Source organism: Acomys minous (assembly GCF_964271855.1).
Source record: "Acomys minous genome assembly, chromosome: 11".
In the NCBI taxonomy this organism is placed as follows: Eukaryota; Metazoa; Chordata; class Mammalia; order Rodentia; family Muridae; genus Acomys; species Acomys minous.
The window spans coordinates 1889751-1906140 of record NC_140492.1 but is presented as its reverse complement, the minus strand read 5'-3'; the positions used below and the strand labels follow the sequence as shown (position 1 = coordinate 1906140).

The following is a 16390-nucleotide window of genomic DNA, read 5'->3' as shown; positions in this document are numbered from 1 at the left end:
GTCAGCACTGACATCCTTGCAGCAGCGATGGATGTGTTTGCTTTTGAGCTGAGACAGATCTGAAAATGCAACAGCTCTCACTCCTAGGTGAAGGCCTTGGCACATCTCTACAATTCATGGATCTAAGGCTCTAGTCTTGGACCTTTGGATGCGGCCACAGGCCCGAGAACGTATCTGCGAACCCCGCGCTATGGGAAACTAGACAAGAGGGTAGCTTTCCAAACCAGTACACTGGACAAACACATGTTTATATTAGGTATTGAATTTCTGATGGTGGTCGGCAAGCACCCTGCTGAGCTATTATTTTATTTTATTTTATTGTCAATTTGAGATAAACAGGGGCCATGTGGGAAGAAGGTACTTTGCCTCAGAAAATGCCTCCCACAGATTGGCTTGTAGGGAAGTCTGTGGGAGGACTTTCTTGATCAATGATCAATGCATGACAGTCGAGCCCACTGTGGACGGTGCCACTCCTGGGCTGGTGGTCCTGGGCTGTATAAGAAAGCAGGCTAAGCTAGCCACAGGGAGCAAGCCAGTGAGCAGTACCCCTCCATGGCCTCTCCGTCAGATCATGCCTCCAGGATCCTGCCCTGGCTTCCCTCAAATGACGAAGAGTGATGTGGAAATGGAAATAAACCCCTACGTCCCCTACCTGCTGTTGGTGACAGTATTGTCACAGCAACACAAAGCAAACTAGGACACCTGTCATTTCTAAAGGACCAGACCTTTTGTTTCCTTTCTATCTGGACTCTCTGTTCCATTCCACTTTGAAATGCCAACTTATCCTAAATAAATACTGGCATTCAGTTCTGAGTTCCCTTGGTCTCGTACCAGGGTAAGGGGAATCCTCCTCCTCCTCCTCCTCCCCCTCCTCCTCCGTCTCCACCTCCTCCTCCTCCTCCACCTCCTCTTCTTCCTCCACCTCTTTTCCATATACTCTCTGCACCACATGTAAAAGCCAAGACCAGAGGACAGTTGGGTTAGGCCTTAGGCCTCAAGGTCAAAACTACAGTTTCTAAAACTGGATGACTAATTAAAAATTGATCCAAATTTCCAGTTGATGGGAGCTAAGGAGAACCTTCTCTTTATATTGGATTTCCATACATTCTCCTGGAAAAAAAATGTTGATGTCAAATTTTATGCTGCAGATCAATTTCCTTCTTGAATAATAATCCCAGAGACATTTGTGTCATCGGTTAATAAAGGTAAAGAGTAGGTCACCCCGCTCTGAGGGAGGAAAGGACAGAGGACGAACCATGTCATGCTGAGGCAGCAGCCTCTGTATGCCGATTTGAGGCATGGTCACCTCGTCTCTATTTTCATACATGCATCAGTGTGGTCTGAGGGCCATAGCAACTTCGTTCCCTCTTGCTCTGAGAAAGTCGGATGCTCAGAGTCCTGTGGACTGCAGGGCACAGCTCTCTCCAACATCTTATAACAAAAAAGCAGCTCTCTGGTCATTCAGGACTCTGCTTTGTGGACACCTCAGGGCATGGGCGATTTCCTAAGGGTGCTGCATTTTGACTTTACATTTCCTGAAATGGTCTAATGCCTTTGAGTAGAGCTGGCCAACAGCTGCATGTTCTTGGGGGAAGAACGGCCTGTGTATTCTTGAAAAAACTAAAGCAGGTGAGGGCTGGCCTATGTGCAGACCCCTCAGTGTCAGAGGGCAGAGGTGGTGGAAAACCACAAAGAAATGGGTGGATGGGATTGTGGAAGAGAGAGCAGGGCCTGGCTCCCTGAGGGGACAGCAGGGTGGAGGTGGCAGAAGGCACCCTCTAGAGGTTTGGTGTTCACCAGGATGATGGACAGGGGAAGGGTAGGGGAAGGGGAACAGGAAGGTCCTCCTTGTGTCCAAACCAAAGTCCTAAGCTTTGCTTCTAGGACACGTGTGGGCCGGAATGGAAGAACAGCATGCTTGGAGCCCATGTGGTTGAGGGAGCAGAGAGGCCACATTTTCCAGTTCCAGATGGTGACACATAATGGCCACAACGAGGGAGGACTCTCCTCCGTAACCTGCCCACTTCCTGGGGAGGACGATGATTAAGGTCAGATCAAACCTACATAGCACTTGGGTGCTGCAGTGTCCTGGGCTAGCCTGTCCCTCAGATGTTTCTGGAAGGAATCTTGGGCATCCGTCTGATACTGGCTGCTCCTTCCTTCACTGAGTAATTGCCTTTCTTAATGTTGCTCTGCTGGGCACTAAAGCCTAAACTGTTCCCCAAACAGCCTGTACAAAGAAACAGGGGGTTTTCTTTAAAATAATAAAAACTAAAGTCAAGTTTGTATGGAGCAGCAAGTACTGGTCTGGAGCCAGATCGGAGTTAAAAATCTACTTAGTCAGCATGACTCCTTATCAGAATCCGTTAAAAAAAAAAAGTCACAAAGCTTTGAAATGAAGCCTTTCTGCAGTGATCCAACTCATGTGGGGTAAGACTTAGGCTGGCCCATAATTTTTTTAAGCAAAAGAGCTGACCCTGGCAGTAATTAAAGTTATTTGAACAAGAGCACAAAATGACACAGCAGGCATGAGGGCCCTGGGATAAAAGGTGTTTTTGGCTGAAACAAACACAAAAATGAAAAAGAGGGCTAGAGAAGGGGAAGAGAGAGAGGGAGGGAGGCGGGGACTGGGCCGTGGAAGGGCATTGAAGACTGGACTGAATGAGGTCAGGAGCATTCTGTTGGGCAAAGGCCAAGGGCAAGCCCTGCGACCCGCCTTCCCAGCAATGGCGTCCGCCCAGGTGTGAGCCTACTGTGTGCCAGGGGCATCTGGGTTCTGCGCACACTGTGTGTGTCTCACCATCCTCTTTGGTGCGCGTGAAGATCTGCTCACTGCGGACGCCATCCCCCGCGCGGGTGAAGGCCAGCACCTGGATGCTGTAGTTGGTGTACTTCTCCAGCCCATCCAGCTCCAGGGAAGGCTGCGTGGTGGTGACGTTCTTGATCTCACCCAGCTCTGGAGGACGGAACCAGAAGGAGACAGGATTTGCATTAGCAAGCCTGTTGTCACACTCTCCCGTACAGGAAGGAGCAGTGCGAAGTGTCACAGGACACCATCCCCACGGCCCATTTGAAAACAAAACAAAACAAAACAAAATAAAACCACACAAATTTACATCAAAATGTCTGTAAACCCCCAAGACAGAAAATTGACCTGGAAAACAGTAATTCACTCTTGGTAAATCAAAGCCCAGCGTCATGACGTCACTCTTGGAATGCCTTACACCAGCAAACAGCACTGCGCATCTGGCCAGTGACCTATCTCTATGTCTAGTGGCTGTTCACTGTGAATCTTCTGTCTGCAGGTGAGGATTACATACACATACACACACACATATATGTGTATATATACATATATGTTTATATATATAGTCTCAATTAATGATCGATGTGGGAGGGACAACCCCACCATGGATGGTGCCATCCTGGACAAATGGTTCTGGGTGTCTAAGAAAACAGATTGAATAAGCCACAAGGAACAAGCCAGTAAGCCGTGTTCCTGCCTTGAGGTTCTTACTTGACTTCCCTTCAGGATGCAGTATAAACTGTATGGTGACATTAACCCTTTTCCTCCACAGATCGCTTTTCATCAGTGTTTTATCCTAACAGCAGAAAGCAAGCTAAGACACACATTTTGCCTGTGCATAGGCATGCATATGCTTGGGGTGCACATGTATGTGTTTATCTGATGTTTGGAATCATCCTTGCTCATGCCTTCAAACTTATTCACTGAGGCAGGGCTGCTTAGTCAAACTCAGATGCCTTCAACTTATTCACTGAGGCAGGGCTGCTCAGTTAAACTCAGATGCCTTCAATTTATTCACTGAGACAGGGCTGCTCAGTCAAACTCAGATGCCTTCAATTTATTCACTGAGACAGGGCAGGTCAGTCAAACCCAGAGCTCACTGATTGCTGGGCCTTGCTGGCCAGGGTTCCTTGGAGACTCCCGTCTCTGCCTTCTAAGATTGAAAAGACAGGTTGACCATGGTGCCCATCTGGCTTTACACTGGCTACAGAGCTCTGAACGCTGGTCCTCATACTTGTGTGGCAGGTGCTTTAACCACCGAGCCGCCTCTCTCCGGCTCATCGTTTATATTTTAAAACACTGCTGTAGCACATGCAGGTGTTAGGTGCCAAGTTGATCTCAAATACCCGAGCTAAGGTGCACCTTATGGGAAAAGGCTAGCTCTACCCTAACCATTGACCACAGTCACCTTGGTATCCATAAGAGTCCCAACTTAGTACCAACCTCCATCTTGGTAAACAAAAGAAGCAGTGACTAGGAAGGGCCCCAGATAAGCAGTTTGCTGGCTGGCAGTGGACTTTCTCAGGCTTTCATCATCCATACTGAGGCATTCTTGACTGTGGGAGAGAACCGCACTGGGGCTGCTCGAGTGGCTCAGCACACTCCTCACTTTACCCATGTTGAACTCTCCCCTGTGTCACCGCCAGAGTGACAGGTGATGGGCGAGATCTCTGCTGTGTGCTAAATCTGCCTTACTTTCCTGAGTGGGCTCCAAGAGTGCTGCTGTTCAGAGATGGAACACCGCGCCTCCACCTCAGGCAGAAGGCACATGACAACCAAAAGCAGTTGGAACGATGCAGCAAGCGTCTACACAGTTGTATAACCCGGTGTTTAGAAGCCACCTGCTTCTAGTGTCAGCGGTGGAGTGTGAGGAGGAGGCCTGCGATCTGCTTGCCTGGGAGGTGGCACCATGAGACTGCCCTCTCACTAGGGGAGGACTGAAGTGTGAGGCAGGGGCCCGGCACACACCAGCTGGGTAGCTGACTACAGAGAAGTGTATGTTTGATATGTCCCCAACGCACTGAGACCTGCGTCCCTGATCTCTTGCCTCACCAGGGGTGGGGCATGCTAGGCCAGCTTCCCCAGGCACCAGCACTTCCCATAGGATCACGATGGAGAAACTAAGCCCACTGAGTAGACTCCACAGGCATCATTTGGCAGGCAGGGAGCCAGAGGGCAGGAAAGCAATACCTTGCTAGAGTTCAGGGCTAGGATGCCTGAGGGCCTGGACTGTGGAGGCAAGCTGCACGGCCTCACATCCAACACACACAACCCTGGATACTACACACCGGGGGGGGGGGGGGGGGGGATGGGACTAGGAGTGTGTGCTGACCAGGGTTTCTGCAGCATGCTGTCCATCAGCATGCCACCCAGAGGGTCAGATGTCAAGATCCACCTGCTTTGACATTATGACATGTGATATACATGGGAAGTACGTGCACAATGCACATGTGAAGTCATGTGTGCTGGGTTATGGTGCCTATGTTGTGTAGTATATACTGTGTGTAGGAATATATGGCATGCGTAGCATGTAATGTGCGTACGGCATGTGTGGTGTGTGTTTAGTGGGAGAGCTTAGCAATGTAGTTTGTGGTATGTGTAGTGCATACGGTATATATTGTATGTGTGGTATCTGTGGTGTGTGGGGGCAGCATGTATGCTATATGGCATGTGTGATGTATACATAGTGATGTGTGTAGTATGTGTATTGTGGTGTGTCTGATGTGTGTAGTGTGTGTGTGTGTGTGTGTGTGTGTGTGTGTGATATGTGGTATGCACAGTCTCTATGTGTGTGTAGTATATACATGCTATGTTGGGAGTGTGTGTGGTGTATATGTGTGTAATGCAGGTGGTATGATGTATAATATACATATATTACCTGTGGTATATGGGGTGGGCACGTATATGTATGCATTGTATATGGTGTGTTATGTATGTGTTGTATGTGTTGTGTTCATATATGATATGCTGTGTGAAATGTTCTCTGGGTCTGGCTAAGGCACACTTCCTTCCTGTCACTCATACTCAGGCTTTGTAGATCCCAGGACAGCTGAGTTTGTGGGGCCGATGCCAAGACACCCAGTGATCACACGGAGTGCTCTGCTCGCCCAGGACTTCTTAGAGGTGTCCCTTAGGCAGTGCTTTTAATTTCTGACTGTTTCTTCCTTTGCCTTTGCAAATCATGAGTGGAACATCTGCAATAGATACCAGCCACACAGGTTTGGCCCTGATTCTGAGAGAAAAAACCACCACCACCACCACCACCACCACCAACAGAAAACCAACCATCCTATAACGCCAGCACTTGGGAGGCAGAGGCAGGCAGATCTCTGTGAGTTCAAGGCCAGCCTGGTCCACAGAGCAAGCCCAGGACTGCCAAGGCTATACAGAGAAACCGTGTCTCAAAAAAACAAAACAAAACAAAACAAACAAACAAAAAACAAAACAAAACAAAAAAAACCCAAAAACCAAAACCAACAACAACAAAAGAAGAGCAGCAATTAATTTTGTGTGACCACACAATTAAATGAGAATAAACACAAGTTTAAGGTAAGAATAAGGACACGGTTTAAAGAACAGTCTCCCCTGCTACACTGTCAGACTAGATGACCACAGACAGTTTATTACTCTGTGCTATGTTGTAAAAAGCTTTTATTTGTTTGTTTCTGCCTTCCCTTTGTGGCGAGCACTTGCTGGCTTGGTCCACATGCGTTAATGTCCTGCCCCGTTCGTTAGTCCAGAGGCCCCTGAGCAAGCCACACTTCCTCCGTCTCTCAATCTCAGCCTGGAGCAGCCGCTCAGTTAACTTGGGTCTACTGTGGATCTGGCTTGAGTCTCCCGAGGCTGTCTCCCCGCGCAGAGCAGCGTGGGAAGTGCGAGACTGCGCTCCAGAAGGAACCAGACCTGGCAGCCCTTTCTGGAAACACATCCCTCAGAATATGCACAGCAGAGGGTCACACACTCGTAGTGCCTCAGCAGAAGGCAGCATTTGGTATCATGTCTTAACTCCTTAATCTTGTAAGGACAGTGGAGCCATCTGCAGCCGTGAGGCCCCAGTGTGCCCCTTTACCAGAAGGTGGTGGGACAGCGCATGCGCAGCAGGGCAGCCCCTCTGCGCCGTGGCTCTGAGCACAGGCATTATAGACCCTGGTTCTTGAGCTCTTTACCCAACTCGGAGGAAGGCAAGAAATGCAGTCTACACCCAGGCAGAGACGCTAAAGGATGCTCCATGGCCGAGGAGAGGGAGGAAGAAAGGAGGCCAGATATAAGGGAACGGGAAATGAAAGGCGTGAAGAGTGGAGGTAGGAAATGAAGGATATGGGAAGGGGGAACCGGAAGTGAGGAACAGGAAGCAGAGGGAGGAGCAGGAAGTAAAGGGTAGAAAGAGAGGGACAAGAAGTGATAGAGAGGAAGAGGAAAGGAAGGAAGTGAGGGGTAGGAAGAAAGGGGGCAGGAAGTGACAGGTAGGAAGAAAGGGGACAGGAAGCGAGGGTCAAGAAGAAGGAAGTCTAGAAGGGAGACAGGAAGAAGGAAGCGTGGTGGGTATAGGGGCCGAGGCAAGGAAAATGACAGGAATGGAGAGCAGGGAAAGATGTACGGACTCCTCATGGAATCAGTCACATGCCTCTTGAGGTGTTCTGGAATTTTCCTGGAGCCCTCACACACTATAGGAACTTAATGTTCCTTTTTGCTGGGAACAAAGGGATAACTATAAGCGCACATGCTACGTGGAACATTCTAGATTGGTGGGTCTCAACCTTCCCGATGTTGTGACCCTTTAACACAGCTCCTCATGTTGTGGTGACCCCTGCCCTCTCAACCATAAAATTGTTTCATTGCTACTTTATAACTGCAGTTTTGCTAGTGTTATGAGTTGTATCTAAATATCTGATATGTGACCCTTAGTGGGTCCTGGCTCACATGCTGAGAGGTGCTGTTCCACGTAGAGATTAAGGGTGAAATCTGCCTACAGCTTGACTTAGACGCTGAAGACTGGGAAAATACAACAGTGCCTAATTTACTCAAGTGCCACTTTCCAGTCTGCTTCAAGCTGCTATGTTGTTGTTGTTGTTTGTTGTTGTTTGGAGACAGGTTTTCTCTGGGTCAGAGAGCCCTGACTGTCCTGGACTCATTTTTGTAGACCAGGCTGGCCTCAAACTCACAGAGATCCTCTCGCCTCTGCCTTACACGTGCTGGGATTAAATGTGTGCAGCTCAACTGCCCGGCTCAAGCTGCTTGTTAAAGGGCCCATGAGTGCACAGCCTCAAGTGTCAGGTGGTTGGTAAAGAGGTCCCCCACGACCTGAATTCACCCCAGGGAGAGGGTCTGCAGGCTGCCCGAGGTGCCCACAGGAACCTGCTCATCCGGGCGGAGTGCTCTTACCTCCATCTATGAGGTTTGCCCAGTAGATGACCCGGAAGCCCTGCAGAATGCCATTCAGGGCCTCCTTGGACAGTGTGGACCAGGAAATTGATATGCTTTCCGGTGATGTTGCTATGGCTTGGACGTTTTCGGGAGGGTAACTGGGCACTGAAATGAAATAATCATAACCTGTGACAGCTGTGGGGGGGGGGTCTATCGGCAAAGCGATACTAGGTAAGCAGCTGGTTTACTATGCTAACACGGAGAGCAGAGGGGACGCACGGGGCGCACCTACTCTCACAGAGAGAGGGGAGGTAGTTCATTTCCCCCTCACTTCCGTGTCTTGGGGCTACGAGTCGTCACGAGGACGTCACGGGTCCACCCTTCCCACTCAGTGGTGCCACCTTCAGGGGGTCATCCCACACCTGAACTGAGTGTGCCTCAAGCCTTAACGCCGAGGAGGCCGCTGCTTGTCTGCTTTGTGCCCCCTGCCGCCATGGCAGGCTCCCGCTTTCAGTTACATTTGGTGCACACGGCACTTTCCCTCCGCACTAACGAGCATGCACACACGGACTAGAAGGCTTTTGGGAACCGTGGGAGAGAAGAAACAGAACCACTTCTCTACCTCACCTCCTAAGCCTCCTTTTCAGGAGCACGGTGTTTTAGCAGAGGCAAGAAAGAAAATTAGTAGCATATGCTATTTACTCATCGACTGATAGGGCCTCACTATGCAGCCTGGCTGGCCTGGAACTTGTTCTGTAGCCCAGGCTAGCCTAAAACTTGTTCTGTAGATGAGGTTAGCCGCAAATTCATGGCCTCTCAGCTGGGGTTAATGGTGTTCGCCAGCACTCCACCTTATACCTCACTCTCAATATTGACTGTATGCCAACATTAAGTGTTGGAGAAAGGAAAGAGTAACAAAAATTAGCTGAAATTAAGTCATCAAGGCACAAATGGAAAAGCAGATCCGGCTTCTCCTGCGGAGTGTGTAGTTAGGACCTTTTGCTCTTCCAGGCTCTAGTTTCTAAGCTTTCTCTCTCTGCCTCCTCTGCTCTGAAATCATGTGACACATGGTGCAAGGAGTTGTTTAAGTGGCAGCGTGCCAACTTAACTCCACCCGTTTGGTCTGGAGGGTTCTGTGCCACCAAGCACTGTTGTTGGGCTGTTCACCTGCCCTCAAGGAATTTGCATGAATTCATTTTTGTCACTAGGGGGCGCATGATCACTACATATCTGCTGTATAGAGCCTGCGAACTGTTTAGTGGTTTTCCTCTGGCCACGGAGTGCTTGAAAATATAAAGCAATCATTGGGGAGAAGTAATTATAAAACTGTAATAATATATAGAAAAATTCTAAAAGCTTCTTGACATTGAATTTTGGGAAAATTAGATTTGTAAAACTCTTGGTTTTACACATGCAAAGCCCATCTTGGGTTCAAAGAGCAAAGAGGAAGATTCAGGAATGCATTTGGGCCTTCGAGTGCACACCCATCCTGGGCAGGGATGGATTGACGTGGTGGGTTAGGCCAAGCGACAGGGAGCCGGGCTGCAGGCCACAGAGAGCAAGAAGGACACAGACCTGGCCGCCCAGACTTACCGTCCTCCAGGGTGGTGGTAATTATCTCCTGAGAAGAGGGTCCCGTGCCGGCCCTGTTGCAGGCCTGTACCACCAGGCCGTACTGGGTGAACTTATTCAGATTGTCCAGGGTGTACACTTCACTGTCACCAGTGGTGTCGATACTGATGATGTTGAACTGGAAATTGCCCCCGGTGCTGTATTCCCTGTAACCTATCTGGTAGCCACGGATGATCCCATTTTGTAAATGTTTCTTGGGAGCCTAAACAGGAAAGAGAAGAATACACTCAGGAAAATGGAGGCAGGAAAATCATAATACGCAAAACAACTTAGGAAAAATTAAAGCCGGATAATAACAAGGGCCAAGGCAGTGGCCACAAACTCTTGCATAGCTTTCCTGTGGCCGAGGCCTGTTCCAGCACCTAGCGCTGACTGCATGCCTGATTTTCCCTTGTGTTGATCCCTGTAAGCCTGTGATAGGAAATTAACAACTATAACTAATAATAGAGAGATAATAGAACTAGGTCAATCTGTTGTCATAAAGATCCTTTAAACGTACAAATTGCTTATTTCTGCAATTTTCTATTTAATGTTGTCAGGTCGTGGCTGACAGGGTAATGAGAGCTATGCAAAGCGGAAGTCACAGGCAGGGCAACTTCTGCACTAGCGCGTCTTCCCTGGCCTGCCCTCCTCACCCTTTGCAGTGCTTCCACCAAGAGCCTGAGTTTCGCAGGATGTCGGCCACATTTAAGTGTCAGGAGAGTAAGTCTGACACTGCGGAGCCTGCGCTGCAAGACCTTAGGTCAGGCTGCTGTGCTTAGCCCAACTCACTGAAGGGAAGACAGCCGGCATTGGTTGTGTTAGCACTCACACCAGTGAGCTCACTGTGGGGCAGTCCTTCCTGCCCATCAGCTAGCCGTGTAATGCCCACCAACCATCTTCTGTCTGTCTGTCTGTCTGTCTGTCTGTCTGTCTATCATCTATCTTTTTAATCTATTTGTCATCTTCTATGATCTATCATCAGTATATCACCTATTATCCATCATCTATCTATTATCTATCACCTATTGATCTATTTATCATCTATCAATCTATCTGTCTGTCTATTATCTATCAATCATCTATCTATCTACGCATCTATCATCAACCTATTTGTCATCTATCGATCTGTCTGTCTGTCTATCATCTATCAATTACCTATCAATCATATATCTATCATCTATCACCTATTATCTTCTATCAGCTTATTTTCTATAAATTAATTATAAACCATGAATCTAGACCTCTCAGGTTATATAAACCTTTCTGAGTCCCCAAAGAGCCAACAGTGCCGAGGGAGAGGGAAATGAACACAGGGACCCTGGAGGCCGGTGGCAGCTGGGGTGCATGGCTGTGAGGTCAAGGCCAGCGGGAGCAGCAGGCGAGGCCTCCCAGAAATGGTCCATGGACACAGAGGCCAGGCTTGTAAGGGCAGCTTGGGCTCAGCAAGTGGAGTTGTAGGTGTGGGGAAAACTAGAAGGAAGGGGAAGCGAGAGGGTCCCTACAGGCACAGGAGTGACACATAACGGGAGTGGTGGGTGGAGTTCCAGGCCGGGAGGAGTCCCTGAAAATCAGCAGCTCACGGAGAAGGGCACAGATGAGAGAGCAGACGGTACTGAGTGCGAAGGCCGCCTGGCCGAGCTCAGCAGGCGCTGTGTGCAGCCTGGCAATGCTCCCCTCCCAGGCAAGCGGATGCCCAGGCTGCCGTCAGAATGCAGTCTACCTCACAGGGAACAGTGTTTCCTTCATTTGTCTGTAACATTTTAAACTTTTAATTAATGCGCAAAAGCTGCACGGGCTCATGGGGGCTCTCACAGCAAATTTCTTCCTGCGTGGTTTCCATGGGGACAGTTGCTGTCCTCGTCCTCCAGGCTGTTTGAACACACTTGTGTGGCCCCATGGCTGAACACCAGCCATGTTAGCTGTTTTCTATTTCAGTGGGTGCCAGGGCGAAACCCCGATGCAGGAGCCCACGCCTGCCTTGCTGTAACATTGAAGGGTTTGCTGCTCATTTTGTTTTCAAGAACACCTAAGGATTTTTAGTTTTAGCCTAGAGCCCAACGAGCTTGCTGCACCACACCTGCTGACTTGTATGTGTAACCTCTAGCTAGTTAATAAAATTAACTTCCCTGTAAACGCCACTATATATAAGCCAATTTTACCAACAAAGAGATTTATCTTATTTCATGTAGATTTTTTTGGTAATTATCAGATAAGTGACTCAAGTATAAATGATAATTTTTGCAAATTAGATTCATATCCATTAAGCACTCTCTCTAATTGTTCAGCTGGCTCCCTGCAAGGCTTCCAGAGAAAACCAGTCCAAACTACAGCACGAGGGCCAGAGGGCCAGGTATACAGTGGAGCCAAATGCCCATAAGAGGACAGTGTATCCACAGCAACTGATTTGAATCCTCCCAGAAGTAGCTGTGGTAGCAGCTTGCTGACTCCTCCATCAACACCTCAAACCTTGGAGGGTTGGTCAAGCTTGCCATCTGCATGGGCCAATTGTCCCTCTCTTCTTTGAGTGGTCAGAAAGATGCACCTGCTCAGTTACAAGATTCTGTTTAAAATAAAAGCAACATTGTTGCACAATTTCAAGCCAGTTTTTTAAAAGGGCTTCCGAGACCGCAGTCTTAGCTGACTGACATTTGAAGAGAGCGAGGAAGGAAGAGTCGCTCTTTCCTATGAGTGTGGCCACTGGCAGGTTCTCCACATCCCTCTGATGACCTCATATCCCTGTGCACATGGGCAGCAGCAACTGCACTCAGTCAGTTAAAAGTCATACAAGAAAGCCATGAAGCGGAGAGAGAGAAATATGATGAGGGTCCTGGAGGAGTTAGGAGAGGGGTAGATATGGTCAAGATATATTGTATACACATATAAAATATTCAAAGAAAAATGGAAATTAAAATGATTTTAAAAAATTAAAATTATAAAAAATGTACATTTTCTTAGAAAAATCTATATTTCTCTCCTTATTCTGGAATAACAGGTAATTTTCTCATTTTGTGCTTCTGCCCAATAGTATGCAGACTCATTACTCTACTTTGTTTTACTACAGGAGTCTAAGGTGAGTATCCTGTGTGGCTTGTGCATGTTTGGTGTGGTTTCTGTCCAAGGTGAGACTGTCCCTCCTGTATCCTTTGTTTGCAGTCTGCAACTTTTGTGTCTGACTTTTCTTATTTGATTCATCATTAGGATCACAGTCTCCTCTTTGCTTCACAGTTTCTGAAAACAATTATGTTGATATTTCATTTTAGTTAATTGCTCTCCCACATTCATATTATTGCTTTGCAACTTATTTTCAACTGCAAATGCTGTTATGTACTTTTGCAATCTAGTTTTCCCATTTTTAATCTTATCTGGGGGACTCAAGTCCCAGCAGCAGATGACTGCATTGTTGTTGTTATTATTATTATTGTTGTTGTTGTTATTATTATTATTATTATTATTATTATTATTATTATTAATTGTTATTTTGAGACAGAGTTTCTCTGTTTAGCCTTGTCTGTCCTGGAACTCACTCTGTAGACCAGGCTGGTCTTGAACTCACAGATTCGCCTGACTCTGCCTCCTCAAGTGCTGGGATTACAGGTGTGCACCACTGTACCCAGCTGACTGCCTTATTTTAAAGGCTGCATTTCCGATAAGCAAGGATTTTTGCTATTAATCTATAGAAATAGGTTAGCTTAAGAGGATGTGTTCATCACATATTTCCTCCTCCTAAGCGTTGGACAAGCTCCATGCTTTTGCCTGTGCCTTGTCTGCTTCATGGGAGCTGGCTTTGAGCCTGAGTGCCAGGCCTTCTGGGGACATGGTAGTTCAGGTGGCCTCCTCTCCTGCCCACATCAGGGTTGCAACATGGCAGCAGGAAGGTGTGGTGCTGGAGAAGAAGCTAAGCAATACTTCCTAACCCATAGCTGCTGAGGAGGGGAGCGAGGGGGAGAAGGAGAGGGAGAGAGAGAGGGAGAGGGGGAGGGAGAGGGGGAGGGAGAGGGAGGGAGAGCCTGGAGCCCTGGTTGGGCTCCTGAAACCTCAAAGCCCACCTCTAGTGACACACTTCCTCCAACAAGGCCACACCCCTAATCCCTCTCAAGTAGTGCCACTCCCTGATGACCAAGCACTCAGGTCTATGAGCCTAAGGGGCCCGTTCTCATTCAAAGCAGCGCATTGGTGAGGAGAAACTTGTAGGCTTACAGGAAATGCCACCCAGCAACCACTCCTCTTAAAACATGTTAAAAGCATTATGTGCTGCGATTTCATAGGTGAGGGACACCTCTTCACCTTTTCTGAAATCCCTCTGAAGGTCCTGTACTCTGGGGCAGAGATCACATTTACCGCTGTGCTTCTGGTGACGGGTTAATTATTTGTCTGTGCTGATTTTCTGCCCCCCTCCTCCCCCACCCCGCTTTGGATCTAGTGACACCCAGTGTCCTTGCATTTATTTACTTCTCTCCTTCATTGCTCTCTGTGGACCTCCAATCCCTCTCCAGCCCCCCCCCCCCCCCCCCCCCGCCTTCCGGTCTCTCAATCCCTTCCAACCACCCCCCTGTATCTTTAAGAACCTCTCTTTGATCTCCATGACAACAAACAGTACCATGTCAATCCATTAGTTTGGCTTGCCAGTGACTGCAGTCTATGTATCTCTCTTAAATTTTCTTCATCCATTGAAGAAAGAGAGAAAGAGCAAAAAGGCAGGGCTGTGGAAAGGCTCACAGCTCATACCATCACAATGGAGGCTGGTGACTCACACAGGCAAGCCTTCCTGACACACCCATTCCTCACCCCTGCCCTCCACAGAAGCCTCTGAACAACAGTGTTTTCTTCTGGGGTTGGGGGAGTGAGTCCCGTGGGAAATAAATTAAAAATCTCTCTAGATTACTGCAAATTCTCCCGAGATGCAGAGACGCGTGCTGTCTTCTCACCCTTTCATGGCTGGGTGGCAGCTGTCCCACTCACTTGAGTGCTTCCCCCAAATGCCTGCTCCATGCTCCACACACACAACAGCCCTGCAGTAAGGTGATTCATAAGCTGGGCATCAGACTGGGCAAGCACGAGCAGTGCCTACTCAACATAAGGCTCTGGGTACAAGGGATGAGGCTCACACTGCTGAGGGCTAGCTCAGGGCACCATGAGAGGGGAGAAGGGGGGCAAGGAGAAAGAAATGTTGCCCAAAGGGTCAAGAAGACTGTCCGACAAGAGGTAGTTCACCTGAGCCTAGGGGGACCCAGCAGTGATGTGCAGTGGCACATAGCTGCACCCTGGGGAGAAAACACAGGTGACCAGGGTATAAGGGCTCAGAGTGACTCTGTGGTGAGGAGTTTGTGGAGGGTCCTGGGTTTCAGGAGGACAGGAGGACACTGCCAGGCGTAGGTGTTGGAAACTGAAATCAGAACCCCTGCAGGAGCAGCAAACTCTGTTAAAAATAGTCACCCTTCCAGCCCGGGCTATTGTCTTTCTTCCCTCACTCAAAGATGGAAATTGGGGGAGGAGGTCCCCTTCTGTCACAGATCTAGGGGAGGGGAATAGGGTGAAAGAAGAGGGACGGGAGGAATGGGAGGATACAAGTGAAGGGATAACAATTAAGATGTAATCTGAATAAATTAATTTTATAAAGGTGGAAATTCCACATGCTTGTAGCAGGGCTCTCTGCAGCCAGGGTGGGCTTCAGGTCCCGCCTTCTGCGCCTGAGTAACCTTACAGAGCTTCCTATCCCTGCCTCCCATCTGTACCTGGGTAACAGGCAGCCCTAGACTAAACTAGAGGTATTTCAGGCATTAATACAAGGTAGGGGATAGAGGAACAGAACCTCAAAAAATACGCCAGATAAGCCACTGTTTGCCCCCTCAGGAATGTGACTGACGCACACCCAGACACAAAGATGAGAGGCGTGGCTTATGTGCGGATTTGCTGACGCGGCTGGATTCTCCCTTCTCCCTGGTCGGTTCTTCTTTCTCAAAGTGAATGAAGATGGGCTACTTGATTTATTTTTATACAAATGAACCTTCCAACCTGGTGGGGCAGACAAGCTTGGCACTATATACTTCATGATGGCGAAATCTATCATCTGATATCTAAACATAAAACATCTTACTATTCATCTTGAGACCGGGTGCCTGCCCATGCTGGAAGGCTTGCCAAGAGCCAGGGGAGAGGACTGGGGTCCTTGAGGTCGGCTTGTCCTGTGGCTGAGCTAAGCTGGCTGGCCTGAGGGAGGGGGGGCGGGACGGAGGCATGGAGCAGAAAACAAGATGGCTCCTGTTTCAAGCACACACAGCATCTGCAAGGGGAGTTCCTGACCCAGGTCTCTCTGCGGTAGACAGAGGTTTCCATGGGAAAGACAAGTATATGAACGTTTTTACAAGACGCTGAAGGATGTCACGGGGTCCATGCATTTCTTCAACGGATACCTGTTTCCTTCTTACTGAGGGGTGAACCCTCACAGAGCCTGTACTTCCTGGTCCACGTCAAGGGTCCAGAAAACTCCAGCCTGCTGTACGGGGATGAGGATGGCTTGTCTCGTTGAAAGGGAAGAGGTTAGACCTGCTAGTACACGAAGGGCTGGCAATCCCTCACCTATCTGTAAGACAGCTATGCATTTTTAAT

The 16390-nt window shown here is 48.6% G+C and overlaps 1 protein-coding gene across 3 annotated transcripts in view; it reads right to left on the bottom strand.

The window, feature by feature from the left end:
- Positions 1–16390, bottom strand: part of DSCAM (DS cell adhesion molecule) — a 580894-nt gene that overhangs the window by 103247 nt on the left and 461257 nt on the right. For all 3 annotated transcript variants that reach the window (XM_084800819.1, XM_084800820.1, XM_084800821.1), the window contains exons 17-19: positions 9764–10004; positions 8189–8335; positions 2801–2956 (exon numbers count right to left, since the gene is read on the bottom strand). In XM_084800819.1, coding sequence (XP_084656945.1) covers positions 2801–2956; positions 8189–8335; positions 9764–10004 — 544 coding nt within the window. The remainder of the gene's footprint in view (positions 1–2800; positions 2957–8188; positions 8336–9763; positions 10005–16390) is intronic.